The following is a 26,402-nucleotide window of genomic DNA, read 5'->3' on the forward strand; positions in this document are numbered from 1 at the left end:
CACCCCAAGCTGTATGCCAACAGTGTCTTCTAGAGGAAAGGCAGCAACTTCTTATGTCTGAGTTTTGGGCTTTTATGCTTGTTTTTAATCTAAGAATATATGGCTTCCCCCCCCCCCTTTATTTTTCTTTTTGAATGTAGCCCTGGTTGACCTAGAATTTGCTATCTAGATCTGTCTTTCCTCAGACTCGTAGTGATCCACCTGCCTCTGCCTCCCAAGTGTTGAGATTAAAAGATCTCATTGATGCACACAGCCCAGGATGAATGAACTTCAGAGTCTAGCAGCTTGGCTCGCTGCTGAAGGGTTGGGAGACACCTGTTCACTCTCTCTCCTTTTTTGTAGTACCCAGCAGTGGCACCAATGGGGTCAGTATGCCAGCAGACTGCACAGGGCCAGCCACGTCTGCATCACCAGAAAACCTCACCCAGAGGAGTCCCTCTGAGTCTGCCGAGGGGACACACACACTTGAGGTTGGTTGGTCGTGGGGCTGGCCATGGTGGGCTGCAGTGCTGTTCCTCCCTACACCACACCAGGGACTGAGAGCCTAGCCAGTGGACACCTGGTTGGTTGGTAGTCTGTCAGTCACTGTCAGGATGGGTCCCACAGCCAGAGTCCATGAACGACTTTTGTTATCATGTGTCTATGACAAGGTCCTGCCACTCCCCCACAGAGTCACAGATGAACCCTCAGAATGACTGGTGCTGGGACAGTCAGCCCTGAAAAGCTTGCCTAAGAAAGAAGAGGTGCTCTCAGACTCAGGATTAAGGCTGGGGCAGTGTGCCAGCAGTAGCTGGATGAGAGGTTTAATAGGGACCCCACTTCCCAGGCTGTGTAGAGTCCCAGCCATAATGATGTGTCTGTTCTCACATAGAAAATGCCCATCCCACCTCAGGGCCCCAAGTTGGGGCAGGAATAGCTTCCAGCCTGTGTCCTAAGAGTGTGTCTGAGACGGAGAAGGGAAATCAGGAACAGGGTTTCAGCCAAGCTATGCTGGCATCTAGCTCTACCACCAGGGTCTACTTGAGTCACCCTTTTGCAGTTTCTACCCTTCCCTCCACAGTGCAGCTCCTTCCATCCTTCAGCTTGGGACCCTCTGCAACACCTCCTCACTAGCAGCCTGGGTTCTTACGAGTCCAGCTTTGATCTGACTCTCAATTCTGTCTTTGTGACACCCATTTGAGCCCAAGGTTGGACATTCCAGATGTAAGCCTCACTCCTAGCCTGTCCTAGAATGGACAGAGTCACCATACTCACTGTTTCTGATCATGTAGCAAGACTGGCCAGGACCCTTAAACTTTTTCAGCTATTCCTGATTCACGACGCTGACCAGTAATGCTGAGCTCAGTGAAGATGGAGTGGGATTATGACTAGGAGACAGAGCCACCTGGTAGCATACATGTCAGACAGGGGCTTTTGGAACTCTTTGAACCCTGAGTCTTAGATTTCCCATGCTGGTAGAAACCTTTGCAGAGCCATACCAGGCCCAGGGGCTGGTTCTCAGTGGAGGACAGTGCCCAAAGGGATATGGAGGACTGTGCACACAAGTCACACTGCCTGTATAGGCACAGGTCCATGAGAGAGTTAGAATGGAGCCAGATGTGTAGGGTGTCAAGCAACTAGAAACATTTAAACTTAACAGCCTAGGAGAGAACTCAGAACTGTCCCACCACCCTTCCCTACACTGCAAGTTGCTGTCACAGGCGTGTTGGAGCTTTTCTACCCCACCTTCCATGTGCAGCTAGGGTATTGGACTCAAAGTGTCTTTATCCAAGCCACGGGGTGATCGATCCCTGTACTCAGAAGAGTCACACTTGTGAGAAGAAAGCATTTAGAAGGGCCAGTGAGGGCTCAGAGAATTAAAAATGCTTCCTTCCAAATCTGAGGACTTAGGTTGGATCCCAGGGACTCACATGGTGAATCCTTCAAACTCGTCCAGGGGGTGGTTCTTTGTTTTCTGTACATGCACACATATACATGTATACACATAGATAAATGTAATATGGGGGGGGGGCAGAACTGTGAGCATGTATAAAACACAGGAGGCTGTGAGGTAGGAGTGAGAACGGCCTATGGAGGAGACGTCTGTGACCCACTGCACCATTTCCTCCAGTGACTGTCATGGGGCTCATCTGAGCTGCTGCTTGGTAGCTGCTGTGTTTGCCATTTGCTGTTTATACTTTACATCCTGAGTGTTTATCCCCTTGCCTAATGGATCCTTGGTTCTGGTTCTGGGTCTGTTGGCACCAAAGTGTGTGATGTGCCCTGTTCCTTCGGGAGGTTCCAAGAACAGGTTCTTGGAAGTGCCTTCTGAGTACTGGCAGACTTTTATGATATTTGCAGTCTGCCTCATCTCCATCTGGTGCTTCTCTGGACCAAAAGCCAGGCTGCCTCTAAGAGGGATGCCCTTGGGTCTTGAGCTCTCCACAAGGCCACTCTACCTTGCCATCCAGCTGGAAACATCCCTTTCCTCAGTTCTACTGAGGCAAGGGACTGCTGGTGTTGACCAGCTGCTAGTCTTCAGGCCTAGTATCATCCCAAACCCTCAGATCCCTGGGCCCACATCACAGGTCTGGGGTTAAGGCCTTTCTCTAATGGTGCCTACCCCAAGAGAGTCTGTCATAGCTTCCAGTAAAGTATGAGCGTGGCTCCTGAGCACTCCGTTGTCATGTTGGTAATTTTTTTTTCTTATAGGAGAAGGTACCTCAGAAAACCCCACATGGTACCTCAGAGGAGGGGCACTGTGAAGAGGAGCAGGTGGCCCCACAGGCCTTCGTGTTTGGACAGAACTTGAGAGACAGAGTGAAGGTATTAAGCCTGGTGGATGTTGGGCAATGGAACAAAAGTGTGGCCTTGGGTGCCTGTGACAGTCAAATATTCCCAGAGACGTTCATTGCCAGGGCCCTCATCCCACTAAGAATCCCTCCCCTTTTTGGGATAGTGTCTCATGTGGCCCAAGCTAGCCTCAGATCTACTCTGTAGCCAAGGATGAACAGAACTCTTGATCCTTGCCTAGGGATTTCAGGTTATTTCTTTTTTTTTTTTTCTTTGGTTTTTCGAGACAGGGTCTCTCTGTGTAGTCCTGGCTGTCCTGGAACTCACTCTGTAGACCAGGCTGGCCTCGAACTCAGAAATCCACCTGCCTCTGCCTCCCAAGTGCTGGGATTAAAGGCGTGCGCCACCACTGCCCGGCCAGGTTATTTCTAATAGCTAAACCAAAATAGTGATTGAGTGACTGATTTCATGTGGATTTTATTTTGAGATAAGATCTCATGTAGTCCTGGCTGGCTTTGAACTCACTGTGTGGCTGGGGATGACTTTGGACTCCAGATCCTCCATTCACAGCTTTCTGAGCGCTGAGTGCTAGGGTCAGAGCTGTCTATTACCAGACGTGACTTGTGTGGTGCTGGACTTGGAACCAAAGCTCAAGCATGCTCTAGGCGAGCCTCAAGTACACAAATTCTTGTGCTGTGAGCTGGGGCCTTGGCTCAAACAGCCCCTACCCCAGCCTCAGCAGCCAGGACTACGGGTGCCACTACAGAATCATCAGCAGATCAGATCGGTCCTGGAAACTGAGTAAGATGCCTGCAGTATTTGAGAATATGGTCTGGGGCGCTCCAGACACCCAGCTTCTCCTTTTCCAGCTTCAGGCTGCCAGGAACCCCCTTAGGCAGAGTCAGGGCCTCTTTTTGCTTATGAATTCCACCAAGATAATGGAGCACCACACATGGAGAGGACTAGGGTGCTGCTCAGCACCCTGCAGAGCCCAGGATGCCCCTCAGAATGATCCAGCCTCTACCGCTAGATCCTCTTGCCTTAGCCTCCTGAAGTGCTATGATGTCAGGTGTCTGGTCCACACTAGACTCTTGTCTCTTTGAAACAATGTCTTACTGTGCAGCCCAGGCTAGCCTGATCTCACAGAGAGTGAGTTCTGTCTCTCAGTGTTGAGATTAAAGGCATGTACCACCATGCCCAGCTTGTCTTTGTGTCTTAACTGCTGTGTCAAGTGTGGCCATACTGGTGGCCGCTTCACCCCATGTGCAGTCCATTTACACAGCTAACCTGGGCAAGCACTTGTCAGTCAGGGCCACGTGAACAACCTGCTTCCCTGTGTCTCTGCAGTTAATGAATGAGAATGCCAGTGTGGCAGATGTGGACAGTGCCACACATCCCAGCTCAGAGACGCCCACTGCGACCAACTACTTCCTGCAGTACATCAGTTCCAGGTGAGTGCACTGTGCTGTGCAGGTATGGTCTCCCATGCCACCAGGACCTTCCATCTGCAGAAGCAGAGGGGTTCCTACTAAGCCCCATGATTTGGTCTGGGGGGAGCCAGCCTGTGTGCTAGTATACTGGGAGGGAGGCAGACATGCTGTGGTGTGTGGCGTCCGTCCCCTGTACTGCATGCGCCTCTGTGGTGCACCTCGTGCCACACTGATGGTGCCACTCCTCTCCAGCACAGACAACTCAACTCACAGTGCTGACACTTCCACCAAGTTTGTGTTTGGCCAGAACATGAGTGAGCGCGTCTTGGTGAGTAGCCCCGCGCAGTGATCTAGTGCCTATTCCCACTTGGCCACACAGCATGTGGCTGACATGCCGTCTCCTGTACAGTCAGACAGGACACTCAGGTGCAGGAATGAGAGAAAGACTAGCTCCACTCATTAAAGGCTTTCTCACAGAGCTGTCAGGGGCTGACATCACCCTTCCTGTCTTTATTGTCCACTGACATAGGCTTTTCTGTGGCCTGAGCCAGTTGTGGCACTCAAAGCTACACCACTGAGTCAGATGCCCTGTGTCTCTGTCCACGGAGCCAGCTCTGCCTGCCACTTCTGCAGTCAGACAGCCAGGATAGCAGGCATGTGTGCGCTCCCTTAGCCACGCTGAAGCTTCTTCCTGTTGGTCTGCTACAGTATAGCTTCTCAGAACTACCCCAGATTGCTACACACAGGTGGCACTCTTGTGGCCTTGAGAGGCTGGGCCTGACTGGGAATAGAATGGCTGTTGAGGACAGGCCCTGCAGGGCACAGGAGTCAGGCCTCCAGGAAGTGCTGAGTGGCCATCCCTGCTGGGCCTCTCGCTCTGTCCTCAGCACCCACAGCAGCTCCGCGCTGGCACGCTTGTTTCCTCAGAGCCCCCCAAAGCTGAACGAAGCCAATTCAGACACCAGCAGGGAGACTACACATGCCCAGTCAGGGTCTGAGTCATCATCCCAGGAGGCCGCCCCCAAGAAAGGTAGGAACAGCCCTGCGTGCACCCCAGGGGAGACTACTGATTTCCAGCTAGGGACAGCCGTGGCTGTAATAGACCTTAGAGATTGGCCTGAGGTGCCCATTATGGGTTGTGGGTGGCCATGCTCTGCTGACCACAACAGGGCTCCCCAGGTCCCTGGGAGGATCAGGCCTGCCCTGCTGATTTGTGCTTTCTTTTTTCTTGGTTCCCCACTGCTGTGCAGAGTCTCTAGCTGAGTCAGCTGCTGCCTATACCAAGGCTACAGCATGGACGTGTTTGTTGGAGAAAGTGGAGGTCATTACGGGGGAGGAGGCAGAGAGCAATGTGCTGCAGGTGAGACCAAACACGGGGCACTAAGGCAGAGGCACTGCCGGGAATTAAGGCCAGACTGTGCTATATAGCAGGACCCTGTTTTCAACAATAAAATGAAGCTAGGTGTGGTGGACACCTTTAACCCCAGCACTTGGGAGACAAAGGTATGCAGATCTCTGTGAATTTGAGGCCAGCCTGATCTACAGAGTTCTAGGCCAATGAGGAACTTTTTTGTCTAGAGGAAACAAAACAACAACAAAAAAGTGCATTGCAGAACCAGTGTCACAACTTACCCCCTGAATAAGGCCCTGCCTCAATAAACTAGCACTCCAGTACCTACAAGTCTTCATTATAGCCAACTTCCCAGTGTTGGAAATAGTAGTCCATGAAGTTTATGTCCGGTATTGTCACTGAGCATAGTGTCCTTAAGTCTTGGCTGAGGCATGTGTGAGCATGGTTTCTGTTCCTAGCTGAGTAATACTCTAAAGGGAATGCCTGGTGTCGGTGAGCTGAGACTTGGCCTCTTGTCTGCTTTCAGATTCTTGTAAGCAGTGTGACACGTGTGCTTGCTTGCTGGGTGGGCAGTGGGAGGGACTGCAAGGCTATTAGCTTCCCAGCACTGTAGTATGTTCCCTACAGCTGAGCATTTCTTTACAGCACGCAGTACTCCTTTGCTCTGGGAACTTGGTGGCATCTCTCTGTGAGAGATTTGTATTTCTGATTTGTATTTCCAGAGTCACCCTTGTTTACATACTTGGGCTGGGTGAATGGCTCCAGGTAGAGCCTAGTGTGCAGGAGCCCTGGGTTCCATTCCCAGCACCACAGAAACTAAAACCATACGATAGATGACTGTGCGAGAGCAACAAAGCTGGCCACTGTCCTCGGTGTCCTGGCCTTAGTCTGTGCGAGAGCAACAAAGCTGGCCACTGTCCTCGGTGTCCTGGCCTTAGTCTGTGGACCTAGTATGCAGGTGGGGTAGTCAGACACACCGGCCTCACTGCTAACTCTGAGCTTGAAGTGGGACCTATGCTTTGTGGGGTGCAGAGGGCATGGGTACCCCCAACCTAGTCACTGACCCCATGTGTTACAGATCCAGTGTAAGCTGTTTGTGTTCGACAAGACCTCACAGTCATGGGTGGAGCGTGGACGGGGACTTCTCAGGCTCAATGACATGGCGTCAACCGATGATGGCACGTTACAGTCCCGGCTAGGTGAGCTCTGGGGAAGGACAGACCCTCCCAGAGGTGGGCTTGGGTCACAACCAAAGCCAGAAGTGTAGGCTCCACAGCTGGAGCAGGGACATGGCTGTGACCAAAGGTAGCGGTGAGCCCCACACCTGCTCACTCTGGCCTGGGCCTGCTGCCCTCCACACTGGTTTCCTGCTCAAGTGTCTTTAGTGGGTTTTTAAAAAGTACAGCTTGCACCAGGCGGTGGTGGCGCACGCCTTTAATCCCAGCACTTGGGAGGCAGAGGCAGGCGGATTTCTGAGTTTGAGAGTTCGAGGTTAGCCTGGTCTACAGAGTGAGTTCCAGAACAGCCAGGGCTACTCAGAGAAACCCTGTCTTGAAAAACAAACAAACAAAAAATACAGCTTGGAAGGAAGCTGGAGTAGGAAGACTGTCAGCCTGGGTTTCAGAGCTGTCTCTCCTGTTTGGAGGACTGCATGTGAAAATGGTCTCTTGTAGCCCAGGCTGTCCTGGTCCACTATGAGCCTGCTGCGTCCTTCCCATTTGGTTACATTCCCCTTAAAAGTTAAGCCCAGAAGTTGGGAAGCTGAGGCAGGAGGACTGATATGAGTTTAAGGCCAGCCCAGGCTACTGAGACCCCACCTCAGTAAAGAAAAGTAAAAGAAAAAGAAAAAAAGAAAAAGTTAAATGTCAACAGTACTTGCTTAGCAGTTACTGTGTGGCCTCTTGTCTGTGGACAGAGTAGTTGTGGTTTTCCTACCCATAGCAGATGGCAAGCCAGGGGTAGGTTAGGACTTGCCTCATGCATGTGATAGGCCCAGGCTTGGTCCTCAGGAGGGATGGAGCAGTCTCCATCTCAGTGTACCCTACCTGCCCTGTTGCAGGCTAGCCTCTTCCCCAAGGGCATGTCTCCCCTGCCCCTTGCAGACGTGGGCTGCAGGTTGGGGCAGGTGTCGCTAAGCAGCTCCCTTGCTGCAGTGATGCGGACCCAGGGCAGCCTGCGGCTCATCCTGAACACGAAGCTGTGGGCACAGATGCAGATGGATAAGGCCAGTGAAAAGAGCATCCGCATCACAGCCACAGATGCCGAGGACCAGGGTGTCAAGGTTTTCCTGATCTCGGTGAGCTTGAGGGAAGGTGGGGGTGGCACACTGGCTCAGCACTGAAGACTGCTGATGTCTTCAGTGGGCAGGCCAGGACACAAACCTCCCCTGGGTAGTTCCTGAGAGGTGTGCACACACCCTGCTGTCCTCTCTAATTAGACATCATGTGTGGAGGGGTAACAGACCCCAGACCTTGTTGTCCTACCTAATTCTCCAAAGGGTATCTTGTTGGTAGTATCTTGTCAGAGAAGTCAGCTGACCAGGCCACTGTGGCTTAGTGACAGGCCAGGGTCTAAATGTGTGGACACTGCCCAGTGTGGCTGCTAGCCACACACTGCCACTTCACACCCTGCCTCCGCAGGCCAGCTCCAAAGACACAGGCCAACTGTATGCTGCATTGCACCACCGCATCCTGGCTCTGCGTAGCCGGGCCGAACAGGAACAGGAGGCCAAGGTGCCCCCACCTGAGCCAGGAGCCACCCGGGCCACCGAGGAGGAAGACAGTGATGAGGATGCTGTACTGGCTCCCTCGGGTGTCACCGGGGCCGGTGAGCACCATGGGACTGGTGGGAGGGGCCCCAGCTGCTCTCGGTGACTGTGTGCCGGGACTCAGAGACCTGCTCTCCCTATAGGCACAGGTGATGAAGAAGATGGCCAGGCTCCTGGGAGCACATAGCAGCGGAGCCACTGCACTAGGCTGCTGCTTTGTCGTCTGTCTGCTGCCCGTCCCTCCCTGCAGGCCGCATCATGGTGGTGTCTATTGCCGGGGTGGCCACAGGCTGGATCCAAGTGTCCCCTCTGCAGCAGATGGGGACGCCAGGATGCGGCTTGGGACTCAGACCTCATCATATTGATGAGCAGAAAGAACGTTCCCCACCCTCTTCCGATCGAAATGGCACATTGACACTTGTCACAGCTTCGTGGTGACCATCCCTCCCTGGGCAGCAACAATGAGAACTCTGGGCTCAGCATTCTGTTGAGTAACCTGCTACCTGCTCGGCTTTCCACTCTGCCAGGTCCACATGGCAGATGCCTCTTATTCATTTCTGGTGGCTTGGCTCTTGAGGTCACAGAGGAAGCTACACATGGGCTGAGCTGACTTAATGCTCCTATGGGTGGTGCCTAGCTCCCACAGGGGTTCCCTAGGTTTGGGCCTAAGAACACCTGTCTGGACGAAGGTGATGGAACCAGGAGGGTTCCTGCCCTCTTGCCTGCCTACCTGAACCACCTGAGTCCACTTAACAGGTACCCAGCGTAGCACAGCCCTGAGGTGACTGACCATCTAGGGCCCCCGAGAGGTAAAACCTGCAAAGGGCCTGTCCCCGGGCAGAAGATGAAGCCCCCACCCATGGACTGTGTGGTTCCACCTCTGGCCAGGCCACTTCCGGGGAGCCAGCAAGGACACCAGAGGCTGCCTAGCAGATGAGTCACACTGCTTCCAGCCTTAGCCAGCCAGTGACAAGTGAATCCAGACATCACCCATGTGTTTTGGAACATTTATGTAAGATTGTCATATGAAACGTATTTGAGAACTGCATTAAAACTTTTAACTAAAGCCCTAGACTCTTTTGCACCTGGCAGCCAGTCAGGCTGGATTTGGCCATGGGGGCCCCTGATGGGGTCAATAATCAATCCAGCCATTGCCAGGCCTGTGGGTGGCCCTGCAAGAGACCTGGTCCAGCCGGTTCTTCAACCTCCATTCTCACACATCCCCCCTCCCTGTGTCTAGTTGGGGCCCCCTGGGACAGTAGTGGCAGAGGGTGGCAGGCGGATCAAGAGACTAGGCTAAGTGCAGCTGTTAGGCAGGTGAGGTAAACTATGTCAGGCGCCAGGCACTGCTCACAATAGCCACAAACTCTGGGTCTGTATCCACTGAGGCGCTGAGTCCGCTGTAGTAGTCTTGGAACTCAGCTAGTGTGACCTGTGGATGGGCAGGCTGTGAGGGGGAGGGACCCAGGCCAAGGACACTGTCCTGCAGGGAAGCACCAGGTAGACACAGACCTGCCCATCCTTCTCAAAGGTATCAAAGTTGTCGAGGAATTGTTGGAGGGCCTCATCCTCTGTCCACTCTCCACTGCACACCTTGGGGTGAGCCCGACCACTGTACACCCCTCTCAGGTCATCTATGGTCACCACACCATCCCCAGTCTGGTCCAGCTTGGCGAAGGCAGCTGCAATGACAGCTTCCCGAGTCGGGGACAGGGGTGGCTAAAGGAGGGGGACAAGTGACTGAGGAGTGCTGGGGTCAGCACCCCTCACCAGCCCTTCAGGCACTGAGGCCAGCCTTACCCGCAGTGCCCGTAGGAACTCCTCCAGGTCCAGGGTCCCACTGCCATCACAGTCCCAGCACCTACATAATGCCTCTGCCTCGTCCACCTCCAGCCCCAGCTGTGCCAGGCCCCGCCTCAGCTCCCCTGCGTCCAGGGACCGGCTGCCATCCTTGTCCAGGCGACGGAAAAACCTGGGAATCAAGAGGGGGTTAGATTGATGGGGACTACCCAGGCCAGAATCCGCTGGGGTTGCTTGGGGGTGAAGGCTCACCTGGCCACTCCCTGGATACCCAAGGCCCCTTGGGACAGACACTGGGTCCTCAACCTCTCCATGATGGCGTTCACAGCATCCATTATGGGTACAAGTGAACAGCTGTAGTGGGACAGAACTCCCAATGAGTTTCTGCACCCAGCCACCCTGGTACAGAGCCTGGTGACGCTGCACAACCCAAGCATAGCTCCCCATACCACTCACCTGGCCTGTCTGTACCCCTGAATCCTGCGGTGGAGCTCCACGGAGGTCTGCGCGTCCTGTTTGGCACAGCTGTTGCTAGGCAGCATGGCTCTGGGGACTGGGAGGGACCTGGCTGTAAACCATGTCAAGCACATTAGCCAGCCAAGAAGGGCTGGGTGAAGTGACTCCCAGACCCACTGTCCATGCCTCTGGCCACAGTACTTTCAGGTTTGGCTGGAGAAAAAGCCTTGTTTCCAGTGCCACTCAGCCCACACTGTCCCACTTTGGACTACATGGGTCAGCCTAGCCAAAAATCTAAAAACTGGGGCCTGGTGGCATATGGCTATAATCTGAGCACTCGAGAGATGGAGGGACAAGAGTTCCAAGCTATGTGAAACTTTCAATGTCAAAAGAAAAATTATCCATGGGTTTGCAGGCCAACCAGTGTCATGATTCAGTTAATGAGAAACTCAAGTGACATTTGCTACCCAAATAGATGATGGTCTGTTATGCTCTAAATGTGGGGAGTAGCAGACGATGGCTCGTTTTCAGATGTTGGTGCTGGCAATGGTACCCCGAGCCTTAGCATGCCAGGCGAATGTCACTAAGCCACACCCAAGGTTGCTTTTCTATAGAGTAATGTAAAATATAATTACTCTTACAGTTGCTGCAGTGAACCCTTTCACAGTGCTGAAGTAGAAACCAGGGTCTCAACCCTTGGCAAGCTAGTTCAGCCTCTAAGCTACAGCCCAAGCTATTCCAAGTCTTAACAATAAAACGCAAGGCTAGGGATATCTTAGCATTACAGCCCCCACCTAAGATACCCCAGTGAGGGGCTGGGGCCATGGTCAGGGGTGGAGCCCGCCTACAATCCCCTAGCAAGGGACTGGGAAGCCTGGGTAGTATGATTTTCAATATTTTCCTTGTCCCCTGAATTGGAAGTAGCCTTGGTTGGGCTTGTATGCAGAGAAGTAGTTTTCCCTTCACTTCTTTGGGCTGAGTTTCAATTGTCTCTGGGTATAACTTAAACATGGAGGCTACAGGGTGGCTAGCTCCAGCCCCCTCCGCTGTAAAGTGTATACGAGGCCTAGCAGCATGCTACCCGATAGGTAAAAGAGGTAGAGTCCAGGCTGAGAAACATCCGGTTTATTCTGGTGCAGACAGGCCCTACTAGCCTGCCTTCTCCTATACAAATAGCTCCGTTCTCCATCCCCAAGAAAAAGTGAGCTTGTCTCCCATGCTGAGACTCTGGGCAGACTGGATGGCTGGAAGCCCTTCTGATTGGGACAGCCACTACCTTCTATCTTGGTGGCTGCTTAAGGACAATTTCCCTGAGCACAGGACAAAACTCAACAGACACCACCTCTAGATGCAAGGGTTTGTGGGGACCCTTCAAAGGCAATGTACCCTCACCGTGATCTAGGCCCTAGACAGCATAGAAACCAGGACTTAAAAAATAGATTCTCTTAGGGTACCGAAAAGAGACTTGCTACAAAAACACTGTTGTCCCTAGGAACCAGGAAAGGGCTTATCAGCTTTCTAGGAGGCTCCTGGCTAAGGCCTCCCGGGCTATGCTAGGCACTGATGGAGACAGAAGACACAATTCCCTGCTTCACAGCCACTGCCTTCCCACTGGAAAGGTGGTCCCAGGATGGGCCTGTGGGTGGTTGTACAAGCCTGTCATACTGGAGATGCTGAAGCAGGAGGATCGAAAGTTCAAAGCCAGCCTAAGCTATAAGGTTTAGAGGTCAGCACAGGCTGCACAAGACTAAGCTTCAACAAAGCCAAACACAGTACAAGGCAGTGACCAGCTGGCAGGACTTACTTCAGAGATGCCAGTGGGAAGGCCTCTCCAGAAGGGGGCATTTGAGAGAGACCTGAGTGTCAAGGAACCAAGTGTGGAACCAGGGAAAGACATTGAGGGAGAGGGAACAGACAGCGCAAAGGCTGAGGCACTCTTGGTTGTGGTGTCTCAACCCACCTGTTCTTCCTAGTAGGAAGGGTAGAGCTATGGGAAAGAGAGCCAAAGTTAATGATTTGTCTTCTTACACAGAAGCAACAGAACATAAAACAAAGAGGAGATTCCACTTGAGATGAAGAATGGTTCAGGAGGCACAAGAGTGAACTGAAAGGGATGGAAGACTCCCAGCGGCAGGGCATGGTGGCTCACATTTATATTCAAAGTACTTGGAAGGATTCAGGGAAGCCTGGGTTATGGAGAGAGAGACCCCATCTCAAGCAAAGAAACTCCCCACAGGTAGGACCTGTGGTGAGAGCCTGTCAACTTAGCAGAGATCCATGCCACACTCCTGAGACAGGAAGCACCAAACAGGAAACACCACGACTTCAGAGTCAGACCTGGAGATGAGGGGTCAGTCCCCATCATCTCACTGATGCTGGGATGTCCAGCTTTGGGCACGCATGGTGGAGAATGTTCCACCCACTGAGCTACCACCCTTGCCTTCGTTTGTTTTAGATTTAAAATCAGTGGAATGTAGCAGACACTCCAGCAGTGGGGGAAAAATTGTTTTTTCAATGAGATCTTGACTTTTCCCTTGTTTTGATGTTTAGCTAGGATCCTGGTAATGTCTCAAGACCCCTCTAGGACACTGGTGATGTCCAGGACTTTAAGAGTGGAATCACCAAGGGGCCTTGGCCACACATTCTGAGATCTGTCCAGGCAGCTCACACTGTGGTCCCAAACACAGCAGACTGCTGGTCGTCCTGGCCCTCCTCCTCCCCCATGTTGTTGCCCAGGGGTGGGCCAGGCCCATCAGGAAGTAGATGGGCCCCATGGCTGTGGCTGGTTGGCAAGGGGCCCAGTTCCTCTGCCTGATCCAGGGTGGCCAGCAGTGCGGCTAGGGGTGGTCGCTGGCGAGTGATGTCCTGCAACAGGTCAGCCCGAGGCTGTAGCTGCCGGATCATCTGGTCCCTCTGGTCCACTGCAGCCTGCAGGCTTCGAACTGTGGCCTCCGAGCTCAGCAGCTGCTCTTGGAGGGCAGAAATCTCCCTGGTGAAAGAACCAAATAAGGTAGTTACCTACAGGGGTAGGGTTGGGGGTATATCTACCTGCTCTGGAATCCTCCGAGGCTCCCCATGTCTCCTCTCTCTCTGCTTCTCTGTGTGCTTGTATATGCATATGGGCACACATGCTACAACAAACATGGAAGTCACGGTACAATTTGCAAGAGTTGGTTCGCTCCTTCTACCCCATGGGATCAAATTCTTCGTCATTCTTAGTGGTAAGTGAGTGTCTTTACACAGAGAGTCATTGATGACATTCGTAAAACACCCTCAGTCTCACAGTAGGCCTGGCCTCTGTCATCCCAGCACTTCAGAGATGGAGGCATAAGGATGAGGAGTTGAAAGCTACATAGTGCCTTCAAGGCCAGCCTTCTCTCAAAAACAAGACAATGCCAGTTTTGTCTGTCCTTCCTCGTGGTCACAAATGGTTGTCACAGATCTATTCTATATTGGGGTGCTCTGTGCCTTTGTCTACCGATGTGGCCCCCTATCCAGCAGCCTCCTTCGATCATCAGACACAATACTCTTGCACCCCCCGGGGAAGCAGTACCAGCAGACTCTGCCTTGTGGAACAGCTGGCTTCTTTTTAACAGCGCTCTCATGTAACCCAGGCTATACTCTTAACTCCCCGTGTAGTCGAGGATGTCCCGAACTCCTGATCCTCCAATCTCAGCTTCCCCAGTGCTGTGATGCCGGGCACTTAGTGCTCCGGAGATTTTTGCTCTGGTTCTCAACCCTTTCCACCCGCCTCCTTCAGGATGTCCGCCAGGCCTCCTCCGGGGCCTCACCGGTCCTTTGCGCGACCCAGCTCGTCCAGGGCCACACGCAGCTGCTGGTCCTGGCAGGCCAGGCGCTCGGCCTGCACACTCATCGTGCGCTCTGCCGCCAGCAGCCGCCTCTCTAGCTCCGCGGCACGCGGGTGCACGGCCGCCAGGTGAGCGTTCGCCTCCCGGATCTGCAGAGGTGGCGGCGCAGACATGGCCCCGGGCCGCCGTGCAGGCTCCACCCCACCCTGCTAGGTCCCGCCCACAACGCAGAAAGCCCCGCCCCCGGACCCGATTCCTGATGCTCTGCTCCCCGGCTGCCGCTGCATTAATTTAAACCTTCTCAAGAGGCCCCGCCTACTCCGAAGTAACGTCAGAGAGACTCGTCCCCGGGGGAAGGCGCGTGCTTCCTCTTGGGTTCTCACTATTGGCCACGTTTCTACTAGGGGCAGGCTTAAGGGTGGCCACGCCCCGTAGCCAATGCTTAGGTCCCTTGCAGGACTAGCTCCTGAGTCTGGCTACGCCTCCGAGTGCGGAGAAGACTTAGACCAGCGCAGAATGGGCCTGGTCTCTGTCAATTATAATCCCCACGCTACGATTGGCCCCCCGGGCCCCCCCCCCGTCTGGCCACGCCCCCAAATAGTTACACGCGGTCCTGAATTCAGATGCGCACGTAACCACACCCCTACACAGTCTGGATCTCTGAGTACCCAGCCGCTTTTGCGCTATGTCCCGCCACATCACTGCAGCTCCCGCTAACTAGGTGGAGTTCCGCCTCGCGCTGTAATATCTGCACAGCGATTGTCCTACCGCCTGTCAATTTCGAGCACTGACCCCGCCTGACAGTGTAACCGCGGTACTGCAGTGGTCTGTCAACCTGTCAGTCCCTTGGATGGACTATCAACATTCTCTGTACTAGGAACCTGGTCTTCGCTAGGGCTGGAGGCGTTTTTCATCATACCTTCAGTTCACCTTCCCAGGAATGACGTCACGGGTGTCCGTCCAGAGTAATTTATGGACTGAGCACAACGGTTTTTGCTACGTGAAATAAGACCTCCGTACAAACCTGCGCCGTGCGCACGCGCACGCGCCATGTCTACGTCCGCGGCGCTCGATAAAGTTGCGCGCTGAAAACCTCGCGAGAGTTAGCCTAGCCGGTTCCCCTTCAGCTCACCCAGACGCATTAGGGTCCGCAGAGTGAGCGGGGTAGGCACAGCCATGGCGAAGCGGTTCTTCGAAGCCTACGATGAGGTCCCCGACGGCACCCAGTGTCATCGCAAGACCTACATCACCACGGCCTTGGGCGGCCTTTGCGGTGAGCGCGGGCCCGAGGGCGGAGGCAGGGAACAAAAGTCAGAGGGCACGCGGAGGTCCCGGGGCGCCGGGGCGGATGGCGGTAAAGGTGTAGGAGCTTGAGACTTTTGAGGGGCGTAGACCCGTCAGCCCCTAGAGGCTTTAAAGGTCGTAGATCAATATCAGCGAGCAAAAGCTGGAGAAAATGTGAAGGTCATTTTAAACGTCATTGGAGTTTTTGAAGACAAGTCCTTCAAACTCTATATGTACCTGCCTCAGCTGCCCTAAAATGATTTAGTTTTGTTTTACACTCATTGGTGTTTTGCCTGTATGTCTTGTGTGTCTGATCCTCTGGAATTGGAGCTACAGAGAGTTGTGAGCTGCCCGTGTGGGTGCTGGGAATTGAACCCAGGTCATCTGGAAGAGCTCTTCCATTTCTCCAGGACTGAGTTCGAGCCATCTCTCCAGCACTATTTACTCCCTGTGTAACCCAGGCTGGCTTGGAACTCCATGAGCACCTAATTCTGGAAGATTCCAAATAGTACACACTTGTTTGGAAGATAACCATGGGGTTACCTTCGTCATTTGGGACTCTTAAGGTGCCCCTTCACCCCTAGTTCATTTACTGACTTAATGCTATCCCCCAAGGGTATTCAGTCATGCATTTTCAGCATGTCCACGGACCTCACATTCATGAGTCTACCCAAAGCAAGTGCTGTAGGGTCAGGTGATTGGGGGATTTTAAAATGGACAGAACAAGTCTGGTCGTGGTGGTACATGCCTTTGATCCCAGCACTCGGGTTGCAAGGCAGACAGATCTCTGAGTGAGGCCAGCCTGGTCTACAGAGCAAAGTCCAGACAGCCAGGGCTACACAGAGAAACCCTGTCTCAAACAAACAAACAAACAAACAAACAAAACGAGGCAAGAGAACATGGGTGTTGATTGAGAGGATGGGTGTGTGCAGCGTTGGGGTCAGGCTGGAGTCTGTCTTTGGTAGACGTTGGGAGTAAGCGGGCCCTTGCCAGAGGTGCCATGTTGGAGCTGCTGAGGGAAGAGGACAGTTATGTCTAGTTTGAAAACTCTTCCCTGAATCCTACCTCCTTTGTCCCCAAGCTCCCAGCTCGGCTCCCCTAAGGGGGACATTGCAGGAAGGCAGTGACCCTGCCTTCCCAGCAGGATCCAGCAACTTGGAGGCATGGTGCACCACCTCACGATTGAATGAGTGAGTGAGGTCTTTGTGGCCCTCAGTGGAAGGATGGATGAGTGAATGAACGTGGCTTGTGGCACACAGTGAGTGAATGAATGAATTCCTGCCCTGCCAGCACAGCACTCTGATAGGAGTGGATGGCTCATGGGTCAGCTGCTCCTGGAGGGCCCCATGCTGCAGGTGGTGCTGAGGCTTGGCTGTGTTTTTACTGGGCCATGGGAGAATCATCACAGGGGAGCAATTAGAAGGTAGAGGGCAGTCAGTCTGGGTCCCATGACCCCTGGCTTGTTAGTTGTGGTCACCTAAGTCACCCAGGGTCCCTGTGGCCTTACCAGTCCCAATCAAGATTCCCAGTGGCCCTGTGATCAAGTCCTGCTGGATCTGGGAAAGACATCTCAGCAACCCATTCTCACACCCTGTGTACACAGAAGCCACACTGATGTTGAGGCAGAGGGATGGTTGGGGTTGGGAGGGAGTGTGGGTCCCTGCTGGAGGGTGTCCCACGATGATCTCTGGTGTGACCAGTGCAGAAGGTCTGGGCCAAGGGGAGAGAGTGCTGCCTCTGACCCTGTTTCCGATGTTGCCTGTTGCTGCCCGGTTGCTCCCAGATGCTGCACTCGTCTCTTGGCGCCAAGCTGGTCCAGGCAGTGGGGAGGGGAGAATTCTGAAGGCGTTTCAGGAGAGCAAACCTCTTCTGAAGTGTTATAGCTCTGGTGTTAAAGCTCTTGCTGAGCCACTGAGGTGCCAACTAGCTAGGGGATGGTCCAGAAGGCGCCCAGGGAAAGCAGATGTCTTCCCAAGTGTCACAGCTCTTGCAACAGAAACTCTTGGATAACAGGATGATTCTCGCACACACTTTACTTCTCCTGAGTTCGCTCAATATATACAGTTTTGGGTGGGTTAAGGTCTGGTAGCAGATATCCCCTATTGGCTTGGTCGGAGAGCTTGGGGATGCTGCATCTACATATGGGAGAGCCTGAGGCACTATTCCTTCGTGACTGATGGCCATAGACCTCTCTGTGGGAGGGGCTGGGGGGGGGCTGAGACTGAGTGAAAAGAGCCAGGCATCAGGAGCAACGCTGAACGCCTTCCATCCCATAAGGGTCTGGGGTTCGAAGTTTATGCTCAAACAGGTGCCCATCTGCTTCTCACAGCCCACCACCCAACAAGGGAGCTGCAAGGCCTTTGAGGCCTCCAGCTCAGCACCCAGCCTCATCTTTGAGGCCCCACTAGGATCTTCAGTCTGTGTTGAAACTGAAACTCAAGATCTATAAGTGTTCATCGCTCAGATCAGAATTCCAGAGCTCACCAGGAAGGGTGTGTGTGACATCCCCTGAGGCTGGAGAAGGGTTGAGGGGCCAGACCCACTGCCTATTATGACCAGCTATGCTGGGCCATCTCAGGGTAGTGGCTCTGCTTTTGTGGGCCGCTTCACCTCCTGGGAAAGGGAATAACAGCAGAATTCATCCAGCCTGGAGGATGAAGGGTAGTGTGGGCCTTATTGCCCCTGTAGCACCCCATGTCAGCTGCCCCAGAGAGCTACACGATGGCGGGGAGCTGTTGTGCTTGGTCTGGCCTGATGTGGTGCCTGCCCTGGAGCCCACCAAGTCCTGGGCTCCTGGCTCAGCACCCACTGTGGCCTTAACTTGTTGTGTAAACTATGGTGTAAAATACAGTGTCAAACGGAGTGGAGGAGATGGAAAAGCTGACTGGCGTGGCAGTGGGATGGGCGTAGGAGGAATGGAGCCAGCCAGATGTAGGGACACGTCTGGGCCAAGCTGCCGGCACGTGGAAGGATTGGCATCCTGAGCCCAGTTGCTGCCAAGTTGGATTAGGCCGAGGTCCCAGACCCTTGGAAAATATGGCCTTTGATGAGACCAGAGGAGGCAGTGTGGCAGCTGCATATTGATGACAGGAAGTCTGGGTCAAGTGTTGTGAACCGTCATCAACCCAGCTATTGGGAAAGGCGAGAGCTGGCCCTAAGCTCTGGCCTGGCAGCCGTGGCCCTGGGTTCCCATCCTGCTGTATCCTGGAAAGGCATCCCAGCAACCTCTCCCCTCTCTCCCTCCTACAGGCATAATAGGCTCCGCTTACAGCATCACACACAACCCTGCAGATTCCCCCCTGGAAGCAGTGGCCAGAGTTGGCCGGTTCACATTCACTGCAGGTGAGCTACTGTCCTGCAGACAGTGATAGAGGCCATTCAGAGGTGACCGGAAGCACTGAGACTGACTACAAGACTGCCCAGGGGCTCAGAAGGGCAGAGGGTGGTGGCACCCAGCTTTATCTGCATAGGACAATCAGGTGCTAACTTGACACTGCCTCTGTTTTCCCACCTCCAACCCCCATTGCTTCTTCCAGCTGCTGTTGGAGCGATGTTTGGCCTCACCACCTGTGTCAGTGCCCAGGTCCGAGAGAAGCCAGATGACCCCCTGAACTACTTCATTGGAGGCTGCGTGGGAGGCCTGACATTGGGAGCACGCAGTGAGTGGCCATCTCTTGGGACAGTGTGTAACCACTGGTCACTCCAGCCCCTCCCTCCCTGTGCCATTCCTGCTGAAGGCAGTCATTACCTTCTTGACAGCAGGCAGCTCTGTGATATTCACAAGTGCTCCAAGTGCCCACAGCACTCAGCACTGCCATTGGCCCCATGCCAGTTGCTCCAGCCTGCCACGCTCTGTCTTGCCCCAGCATCCCTGTCACACATGATGAAAAGAGGCCTGTGTCCTTCAGTGGGCATCCCTGCCTATCCCTTCACCATTGATGTGAACTAATTTGGGACTAATTGTGGTAACTAATGTTCCAGGGGCCATGTCGGTCACCATGTGACCCACATCCCGACTCTGACCCAGACAGACTGAACCCCAACTGCCTTTCTCTCACTCTTTGTAGTCCTGGGGGTCTGTGGACAGGACAGCTGTGTCAGCCCTCAGTTCAATTGTGGAAAAACAGTGGGAAAAGTTTTTAGTAGGAAAGTCTCCCTCCCCACTGTCAGGAGTCAGGACTGACCACATCCACCCTACCCACACAGTGTCCCTTGAGCTAAAGTATACAAGGTGCAGAACAGCCTGGCCTCAGTTTCTCCATCTCCTTCACACTGTTGCTGGGCTATTAGGATCCTGAAGAAGCCCAGCTCTATCAGATCCCATCTCCCTGGGAGGCTCTTGGGTCACACCTGGAGCACCCCATGCCTGATGCTGTCCTTCTCCACAGCTCACAGCTATGGGACTGCAGCCATGGGCTGTGTCTACATGGGTACTGCGGCCGCCCTGTTCAAGATTGGCAAGCTGGAAGGCTGGGAGTTGTTTCCCACCCCCAAGGTGTGAGCCAAACCCCCATGGCAAATAAATGCTATGTGTCCCTGTGTGCAGTGTTCTAAAGGCAGGCTTGCGGCATGAGACAGCCATGGGGGAGGGGCCATAGCAGAAGGCAGATGAGATGACAGAGGCCCAGGCCTGTACTTGTCACACGGGGTTCACAGGCAGCCTGGAGGAAGACCACATGCTCCTGCCCACCAGCCTGCTGTGGGCTGCCCAGAGACCGCTGACCTGGCTCTGCAGATACAACTCAGATCACCATGGTCAACCACCAGTGAGTGGCAACCCGGCCACCCCCACGCGCAGGTTGTGGGCTTCCCCTCCTGGGACTATCCCCAAAGCCAGCAGCTTCTGGAAAACACGCCTGGGCCCCACACATCAGTTGCTCCAAGTTTCTGGGCAATGGAGCAGAGAGCCCTGGACAGGCTGTCCTGTCCTGCAGGCCTCCGCAAGCCCAGGGCCAGGGATGGAGCCTTTCAGCCTAGCCAGGTGACACAGGGCCCAGGCCCTGTCTTGTAAGATCCTTGCCTAGCAACTGACAGCCTTTGATTTAGGTGGCCCTGGAATGCTAGCGACGCCCAGCCCAGCACTGGCTGAGCTTCCTGGCAACCGTGGAGGAAGCAGTGGGCTCCAGCAGTCTTCAGGGCCATAAATCAAGGTCTGGGTCCTGCCCGAGGAGAAGACTGACTCATGAGGCCCCTGCTGGGCCCAGACACTCGCTGGTGGAGGGCCATAGCATTTGCCCTCCTGGAAGATTAGACCTGCTCTTAGGGGCAACCTGGGTGGCATGTATCCCCTGCCTCCCTGCAACCCATCCTTTGTAGTCCCAGGTGCTAGCTCAGGGTTAACCTTGAGGGCTGTTTGAGCTGGACTTGGGGCTCTCCAAGAAAGGAATGGGAAACCCCAAGAGGCACAGAAGGCACAGGAGCCCAAGCCCCAGAGTGCTGGAGTTCAGATGTACTCTGGCTTTGAATCCTGGGCTCCTGGCTGTGTCCCTCAAGACAAGCACCGAGCCTCACCTCTGCCCCAGAAATGGGAAGAATGACTTCTCTCTGGTCATCACAACAGTCCCTCCCAGTTGAGCCTTGTGTATCCAGTCCTGGTTCTGACTGTGTCTCCATAAAAGTTTGAATGGACTGGGGTCTGCTCAGGATGCAGTCCTGTAACTTCACGTCAGGCCTCCATCTCCTTTCCCATTCACCCAACCTTCAGGACAGAAGGAGTTCCAGCAGGGCCTGGCATGGCTGCCTTGCTCACTGGTTCCCACCATGTCTTTGTCTTCCATGGGCCTGAGAAGGAACATTCACAGTTGACAACATTCTGTTTCCTGCCCCCTTGGCTTTCAGGGTGCTGCTGGGTCTGCACATAGCCCACCCAGCCCTTTCTGGGCCAGCTGCCAGGGCTAGAGTGACCTGCTAGCACCCCTCCCAACCCCCTGCTTGCATCCAGACCCCCAGAAAGGGGCAGGATGGGTGGCTGCTCACCAGACTCTAGGGAGCCCCAAACCCAGGCTCCATTGGCTATAAACATTTACTAGCCAGGGAGGGGCTGATGTCACCTCCATACAGGGGCCCCATCTGGAATGTTCCAGCAGCCTTCTGCATGGAACAGTAGGACCATCATGAGAACACAGGTCCAATCTGGCTCCTTGAATGCCTACAAGAGACCTTAACAGGGAGGGTCATCAGCAGAGACAAGGTGTCCTTGGTCCAGAGCAGATGCTGGCAATGCTCGACATCCCCTTTCCTAGAGCTCATCCCTACACAAGCAACGGGAACCCTGGCCTGGCCACAAGTGGCCCATGGGGTCTCCGCTCATGGACAAAAGTGTCAGCAGGAGTCCTGCCTCTTGCTTCCATCTACCTCGGGGCCAAGGCTCAAGTTTTATCTGCTCCAGCCACACAGACCTCCTATATGCTCTAGCACACCAGGCTCTGTCCTGCCCTAGGCCCTGCACACAAGTGATCCCCGCTGCCTGAATGACTCTTCCCTACTTGGTGTCTACAGCTTTTGTCTGAAGCACGCACACCCCATCCTGACAGGCAGCCGCACTGTATTGTCGTGTCATCTCATCCTGTGTGTCCCTGTGTGAAGCTGGGCTAGGTTTTGGCTGCTACACCTCTCGTCCCATCTCGGCAAGGTTCAAATAATTATACCTGAAATTACTGTCTTGAGTGAGCCACTGGCCACTGAGGCCTGAGCTAGCAACCCAGGTTCAATTTCTGAAATCTACACAGTGGAAACAGAACAGATTCCTTTGGATTGTCCTCTGACTTTGGTACAAAGTACACAAATAAATGTGATTTTAAACACACCGCGGGAGTCCGGCTCCCGCGGAAGAGTGGCCTAGCCAGGACAGCCAGGGATCTTGGGTCAAGCCTAAGCTAGGGTGTACTTCCCACAGGACAAGGCAAGTTGGGGTGGGAGCCGTTCAGGCACACTCAGAGCATGCCTAGGCCGCAGGGGGGCAGTGTGGGGGTGGGGGGGCACACTTGCCATCCCAATACTGGAGGTGGAGTCAAGAGAATCCTCTGTCACATAGTGAGTTTCAGGCTAGCCTGGGCTACAGAAAACCCTGTTTTGAAGAAAGTCAAATGAAAAACAAAAAACTTTTCTGTCTTAGTAAAGCCCTCTCCCAGGGGCGGCACTGGCCCACCAACCAGAGGGAAACTGAGGCACACATAGCCAACCTTCTCCTGGGTCCTAGAAGCAAGACCCCTTCCCCTACTCCTATTAGCACACACAGCCCCTCAGCCTGCCAGGCCCCTGTGGCTTCGCAGAAGTGCTGGGTGGGTGGTCGCTGCCTCCCTCATCTCTGGAGGCCCTGTGGGCCCTAAACCTGAGCAGGGAAGGTGTGAGCCAGGTCGTGGGTGGGGAGGAAGGGGGGCTGGGGGTATCTCGCCCACACCCGCATGGAATGGGCCACAGCTGCCAGGGCCTGGCTGGAAACTTGCAGGCCAACTCATTAAAGAAATCGCTTTTGTCTTTATATGTCTAAAATATACTTTATGGTATGTCTGTTTCAATAGGTAAAACACACTTGGGCTGCCCTGAAGGTTCCAAAGGCTGTTGAGAATGAGTCTCAGCCACCCACCCCCACCCGACCCCCGGTGTTCCCTTTCTCCTGCCAGCAGGCCTCTTTGTAGTTCTTTTCTCCTCAGGGCTCTGCTGGCCTCATCTCTAACTGCAGCTCGGATCCTATCCTGGCATTTGGAGACCTGCCTGCTCTTTTTAATGGCAGTATAATATTTTAGCCCTCTTGAGAGTGCCCCTCCCCAACCCTCATTAAAGCCCAGTCAGTTCTGGGGGAGCCTGCCCTCTGTGCCCACAAGCTGTAAAGTGTTATTAGTGAACAATTTTCAGTTTACAGAAAAACCGAGCCTAAAGGACAGAGTCCCATAAATCACCATTTTTATTCCTTTATTCACACAGTCTTGTCTAAGTCTCCCACCCAGAATTGTAGGAACAGGGACATTTGTTGCTACTGACAGGTCTATCAATACCTATTAGAAACCAGCTGCAGGAGTGGGTGCCACTCCTACTCACACCATCTTCCAGCTGCAGGAGTGAGTGTCACTCCTACTCACACCATCTTCCAGCTGCAGGAGTGGGTGTCACTCCTACTCACACCATCTTCCAGCTGCAGGAGTGGGTGCCTCTCCTACTCACACCATCCTGCCCCTGACCATTGTGCCTACTCACCCTGCCCCCACTAAGAATAAATCACCAGCAATGTGGAACGGACTGACAGGCGGGAGGGGGAGGATGGAGAGGGAGAGAAGTGACCTGCTGTCCCCTCCCACGCAGCTGGTCTTTGACACCTGACACCTGGAAAGACCATCAGTAGTCACCTGACTGACACCAAGGAGGCCTCTTTGAATGGTCCTCATTAAACACCCGTGAGGCCTGCTTTTCTGTTTTGAGACAGGCTCTTGCCACGCAGCGGCCCAGGAACTCATAATCCTCTTGCCTCACTCAGCCTCCCGTTGGGATGACAAGTATTTGCCTCTAAAGCCAGCTCGGACCTTTTTCTAAGGCTGGATGACTCTGGGGAGCTGCAGCTGCCTGAGTTGAAGTACAGGAGGAACCACAGAAGGTGAGAAATCAGGGAGGGAGTCTCCCAGCATGATGAGCTGTGCTTGTTCCAACTGTCTGCTCAAGGTAGGGACTCCTGGTGACCCAGAGTGACTGGGAACTTAGGCAAACCGAAGCAGATGTCCTTGATGACTGACAACCTGTCAGTGGTGCAGGGCTAACTCCAGATCTTTCTCCAGGCAACCTTCAACTGACCCAGGGGGATCAAAATTTGGGATTCTGGAAGAACTGAGGCTCCACACCTCTTGGGAATTTTCCCAGAAAAAAAACAGCTGCTTAAAGTTCAGTCTAGAATCCCTCAGTGAGGGGTCTGGGGATGTGATCAGAGGTGGAGTCCCACCCAGAATCCCCCAGTGAGGGGCTGGGGGCGTCGTCAGCGTGGAGCCCTGAATGAGGCCCCAGTTCCTTAGCACATCAGCAGAGAATACCTCTTAGCTCCCATTCACTCCCATTCAAGTCCCCAAGCAAGGTGAAGGCTCTGTGCCTCTCCCCAGTTACATTACTCTGGTTCTTCAGGGAGCTGTCAAAGGTGATGCTGCCGTCTATGGACCCTGGATTGAATTTGGACTTTACCACTCTGTGGGCCCTGTGAGCCCTGTGACTATGAGCTTATGTCACCATGCCTCAGTTTCTCTGTCTGTCAAATGGAAATAATAGGCCAGCAATAGTTATGTGAACACCCGGGTGGCTCACTGGATCAACTGCTCTGATTTATGCCTCTTGTCTGGCCCACCATACTTGGGGGCCTCGCCAGGCTCCAGCCTCCCTCCTGGCTGCCGGGGAGGGGCTGAGCGGGAAACAGGCTAATTTTAGTTCTGATGACACCCCCCTGGCTGCCAGCCCTGTGCAAACATCCCCAGTCAAGCTGGAGGTTCAAAGCGTCCCCCACCCCCAGTCCGCCACGGAAAGATGCTGTTTATTCATTCTTGTTGGCCCAGCAGCCCCAGCCTGCCTGTGCCTGCCACCCAGGACTCTGTCCAGAGCCAGTGTCACCCTACCCGTGTCACCCTGGAAGGCCCAGCTCACCTGAGGCCTCTCCAAGGCCAGTGGGAGCCAAGGGCTCCCAGGGCCCAGCAGGGGTCTCTCTGGGAGTCCAGGCCCCAGGGTCTGTCCAAGCCCATTCAGACACTGCCTCTTCTAGGACCCGGGGATCTAGGTTGTGCTCCACAGGTCTGGGGGTAGACTCTGTCAAGGTGGGGAGGTTTGGGAATCAAATTTAGGATGCTCATTCATTCATTCATTCATTCATTCATTCATTCATTCAATTTACTGAGCTTCCATTCAATCAGGAAACTGTCAGAGACAAAGGAGCTGGTGAGATGGGTAAGCCAGGATAAATGATGCAAGGGTGGTGACATAGGTCGTTACTCTGAGGAGGAGCAGGCACGCTGGGGAGTGGGAGATGATCATTTCCCTGCATGAGGCAGGAAGGTCTCATGCAGTCCGGGCTGTGGCCTCCAGCTTGCTCTGTAGTTGAGGGTGGAACCTGGGGCCCCATGCATGCTGGGTGAGTCCTCTACTCACTGAGTCACAGCCCCTGCAGAAATGTGAGGCGCCACTCGACATGGGCAAAGGTCCTGGGATCAGAACAGTGAAGAAGCAGAGGGTCCTGGGAGGGCGAGGGCCAGATCGGCATTATACCCAATTTTCCTCCTATTCAGACATTAAAGTTTCTGGAATTGTCACCACACTGATTTGGGAGGTAACAGATCTGAGGACTGCATCTGGGCTGCTGAAAGTCTCAGTAGTTGGCAGGTGGATTCCAGCTGTAAATGAGAGCTTCCGGAACATTCTGAGAGTCCAGGGAGGGTGAAATGACGGCTCTCTAGAGAATGTTAATGGGATGGCAGGGCGGATGGGGACAAATCCCAGAGCGTCTTCAGCACGTGGCGTCTCCATACGCTCCCCGTGGCGCTGGGCCTCTTGCCCAGGTTGTTACATTCCTAGCTCGTTTTTTTTTTTTTTTTTCTATTCTAGTGTGGGACAGGTGTCCTAGAAAAAGAAAGTCCCCCAAATAAAAGCCCTAAAAGCCTTATGATTTTAACCGCTTCCTCACAGCCTCACTGTTTTCCTTCTGGCAAAATTCTTGGCTTTTTTTTCCCTTCCTTCCTTCCTTCCTTCCTTCCTTCCTTCCTTCCTTCCTTCCT

General features: G+C 53.9%; 4 protein-coding genes across 8 annotated transcripts in view; 2 read left to right on the forward strand and 2 right to left on the reverse strand.

The window, feature by feature from the left end:
- Ranbp3 (RAN binding protein 3) overlaps positions 1-9,386 on the forward strand; it is a 36,015-nt gene extending 26,629 nt beyond the window's left edge. For both annotated transcript variants that reach the window (XM_028764951.1, XM_028764958.1), the window contains 10 exons: positions 343-470; positions 2,692-2,805; positions 4,120-4,223; positions 4,455-4,530; positions 5,130-5,232; positions 5,453-5,562; positions 6,632-6,752; positions 7,707-7,849; positions 8,193-8,379; positions 8,464-9,386. In XM_028764951.1, coding sequence (XP_028620784.1) covers positions 343-470; positions 2,692-2,805; positions 4,120-4,223; positions 4,455-4,530; positions 5,130-5,232; positions 5,453-5,562; positions 6,632-6,752; positions 7,707-7,849; positions 8,193-8,379; positions 8,464-8,507 — 1,130 coding nt within the window. In that variant the 3' untranslated portion in view covers positions 8,508-9,386. The remainder of the gene's footprint in view (positions 1-342; positions 471-2,691; positions 2,806-4,119; positions 4,224-4,454; positions 4,531-5,129; positions 5,233-5,452; positions 5,563-6,631; positions 6,753-7,706; positions 7,850-8,192; positions 8,380-8,463) is intronic.
- Caps (calcyphosine) lies at positions 9,314-12,651 on the reverse strand. 3 transcript variants are annotated; one of them, XM_028764976.1, is made up of 6 exons: positions 12,537-12,651; positions 10,577-10,688; positions 10,373-10,474; positions 10,121-10,292; positions 9,833-10,039; positions 9,314-9,752 (listed from the first exon to the last, which is right to left on the reverse strand). In XM_028764976.1, exons 2-6 carry the CDS (start codon positions 10,660-10,662, stop codon positions 9,648-9,650), a joined length of 672 nt encoding a protein of 223 aa, XP_028620809.1. In that variant the 5' UTR covers positions 10,663-10,688; positions 12,537-12,651; the 3' UTR covers positions 9,314-9,647. The 3 variants fall into 3 exon arrangements, with proteins under 3 accessions (XP_028620809.1, XP_028620808.1, XP_028620801.1); XM_028764975.1 differs by lacking the exon at positions 12,537-12,651 and adding an exon at positions 12,381-12,492; XM_028764968.1 differs by lacking the exon at positions 12,537-12,651 and having other exon boundaries at positions 10,577-11,567.
- Vmac (vimentin type intermediate filament associated coiled-coil protein) lies at positions 11,687-15,498 on the reverse strand. 2 transcript variants are annotated; one of them, XM_028764983.1, is made up of 2 exons: positions 15,305-15,498; positions 11,687-13,565 (listed from the first exon to the last, which is right to left on the reverse strand). In XM_028764983.1, exon 2 carries the CDS (start codon positions 13,478-13,480, stop codon positions 13,241-13,243), a length of 240 nt encoding a protein of 79 aa, XP_028620816.1. In that variant the 5' UTR covers positions 13,481-13,565; positions 15,305-15,498; the 3' UTR covers positions 11,687-13,240. The 2 variants fall into 2 exon arrangements, with proteins under 2 accessions (XP_028620816.1, XP_028620811.1); XM_028764978.1 differs by lacking the exon at positions 15,305-15,498 and adding an exon at positions 14,368-14,558.
- Positions 15,462-20,210, forward strand: Ndufa11 (NADH:ubiquinone oxidoreductase subunit A11). Its single transcript, XM_028764993.1, has 4 exons — positions 15,462-15,658; positions 18,919-19,011; positions 19,206-19,328; positions 20,058-20,210. The coding sequence occupies exons 1-4, from the start codon at positions 15,562-15,564 to the stop codon at positions 20,168-20,170; spliced, it is 426 nt and encodes a 141-aa protein (XP_028620826.1). The 5' UTR covers positions 15,462-15,561; the 3' UTR covers positions 20,171-20,210.
- The last annotated feature ends 6,192 nt before the right edge of the window (positions 20,211-26,402 follow it).

This window comes from Grammomys surdaster, unplaced genomic scaffold (genome assembly GCF_004785775.1).
Source record: "Grammomys surdaster isolate TR1022 unplaced genomic scaffold, NIH_TR_1.0 62, whole genome shotgun sequence".
NCBI lineage: Eukaryota > Metazoa > Chordata > Mammalia > Rodentia > Muridae > Grammomys > Grammomys surdaster.

Coding starts and splice junctions, on each gene's coding strand:
- Caps (XM_028764968.1), bottom strand. CDS start 10,710: ATGTGCTTGACATGGTTTACAGCCAGGTCCCTCCCAGTCCCCAGAGCC. Junction 10,293..10,372: donor GGTATCCAGGGAGTGGCCAG/GTGAGCCTTCAC, acceptor CTTGATTCCCAG/GTTTTTCCGTCGCCTGGACA. Junction 10,040..10,120: donor AGTTCCTACGGGCACTGCGG/GTAAGGCTGGCC, acceptor CCCCTCCTTTAG/CCACCCCTGTCCCCGACTCG.
- Vmac (XM_028764978.1), bottom strand. CDS start 14,558: ATGTCTGCGCCGCCACCTCTGCAGATCCGGGAGGCGAACGCTCACCTG. Junction 13,566..14,367: donor CTGGGTCGCGCAAAGGACCG/GTGAGGCCCCGG, acceptor TTCTTTCACCAG/GGAGATTTCTGCCCTCCAAG.
- Ndufa11 (XM_028764993.1), top strand. CDS start 15,562: ATGGCGAAGCGGTTCTTCGAAGCCTACGATGAGGTCCCCGACGGCACC. Junction 15,659..18,918: donor GGCCTTGGGCGGCCTTTGCG/GTGAGCGCGGGC, acceptor TCCCTCCTACAG/GCATAATAGGCTCCGCTTAC. Junction 19,329..20,057: donor CCTGACATTGGGAGCACGCA/GTGAGTGGCCAT, acceptor CCTTCTCCACAG/CTCACAGCTATGGGACTGCA.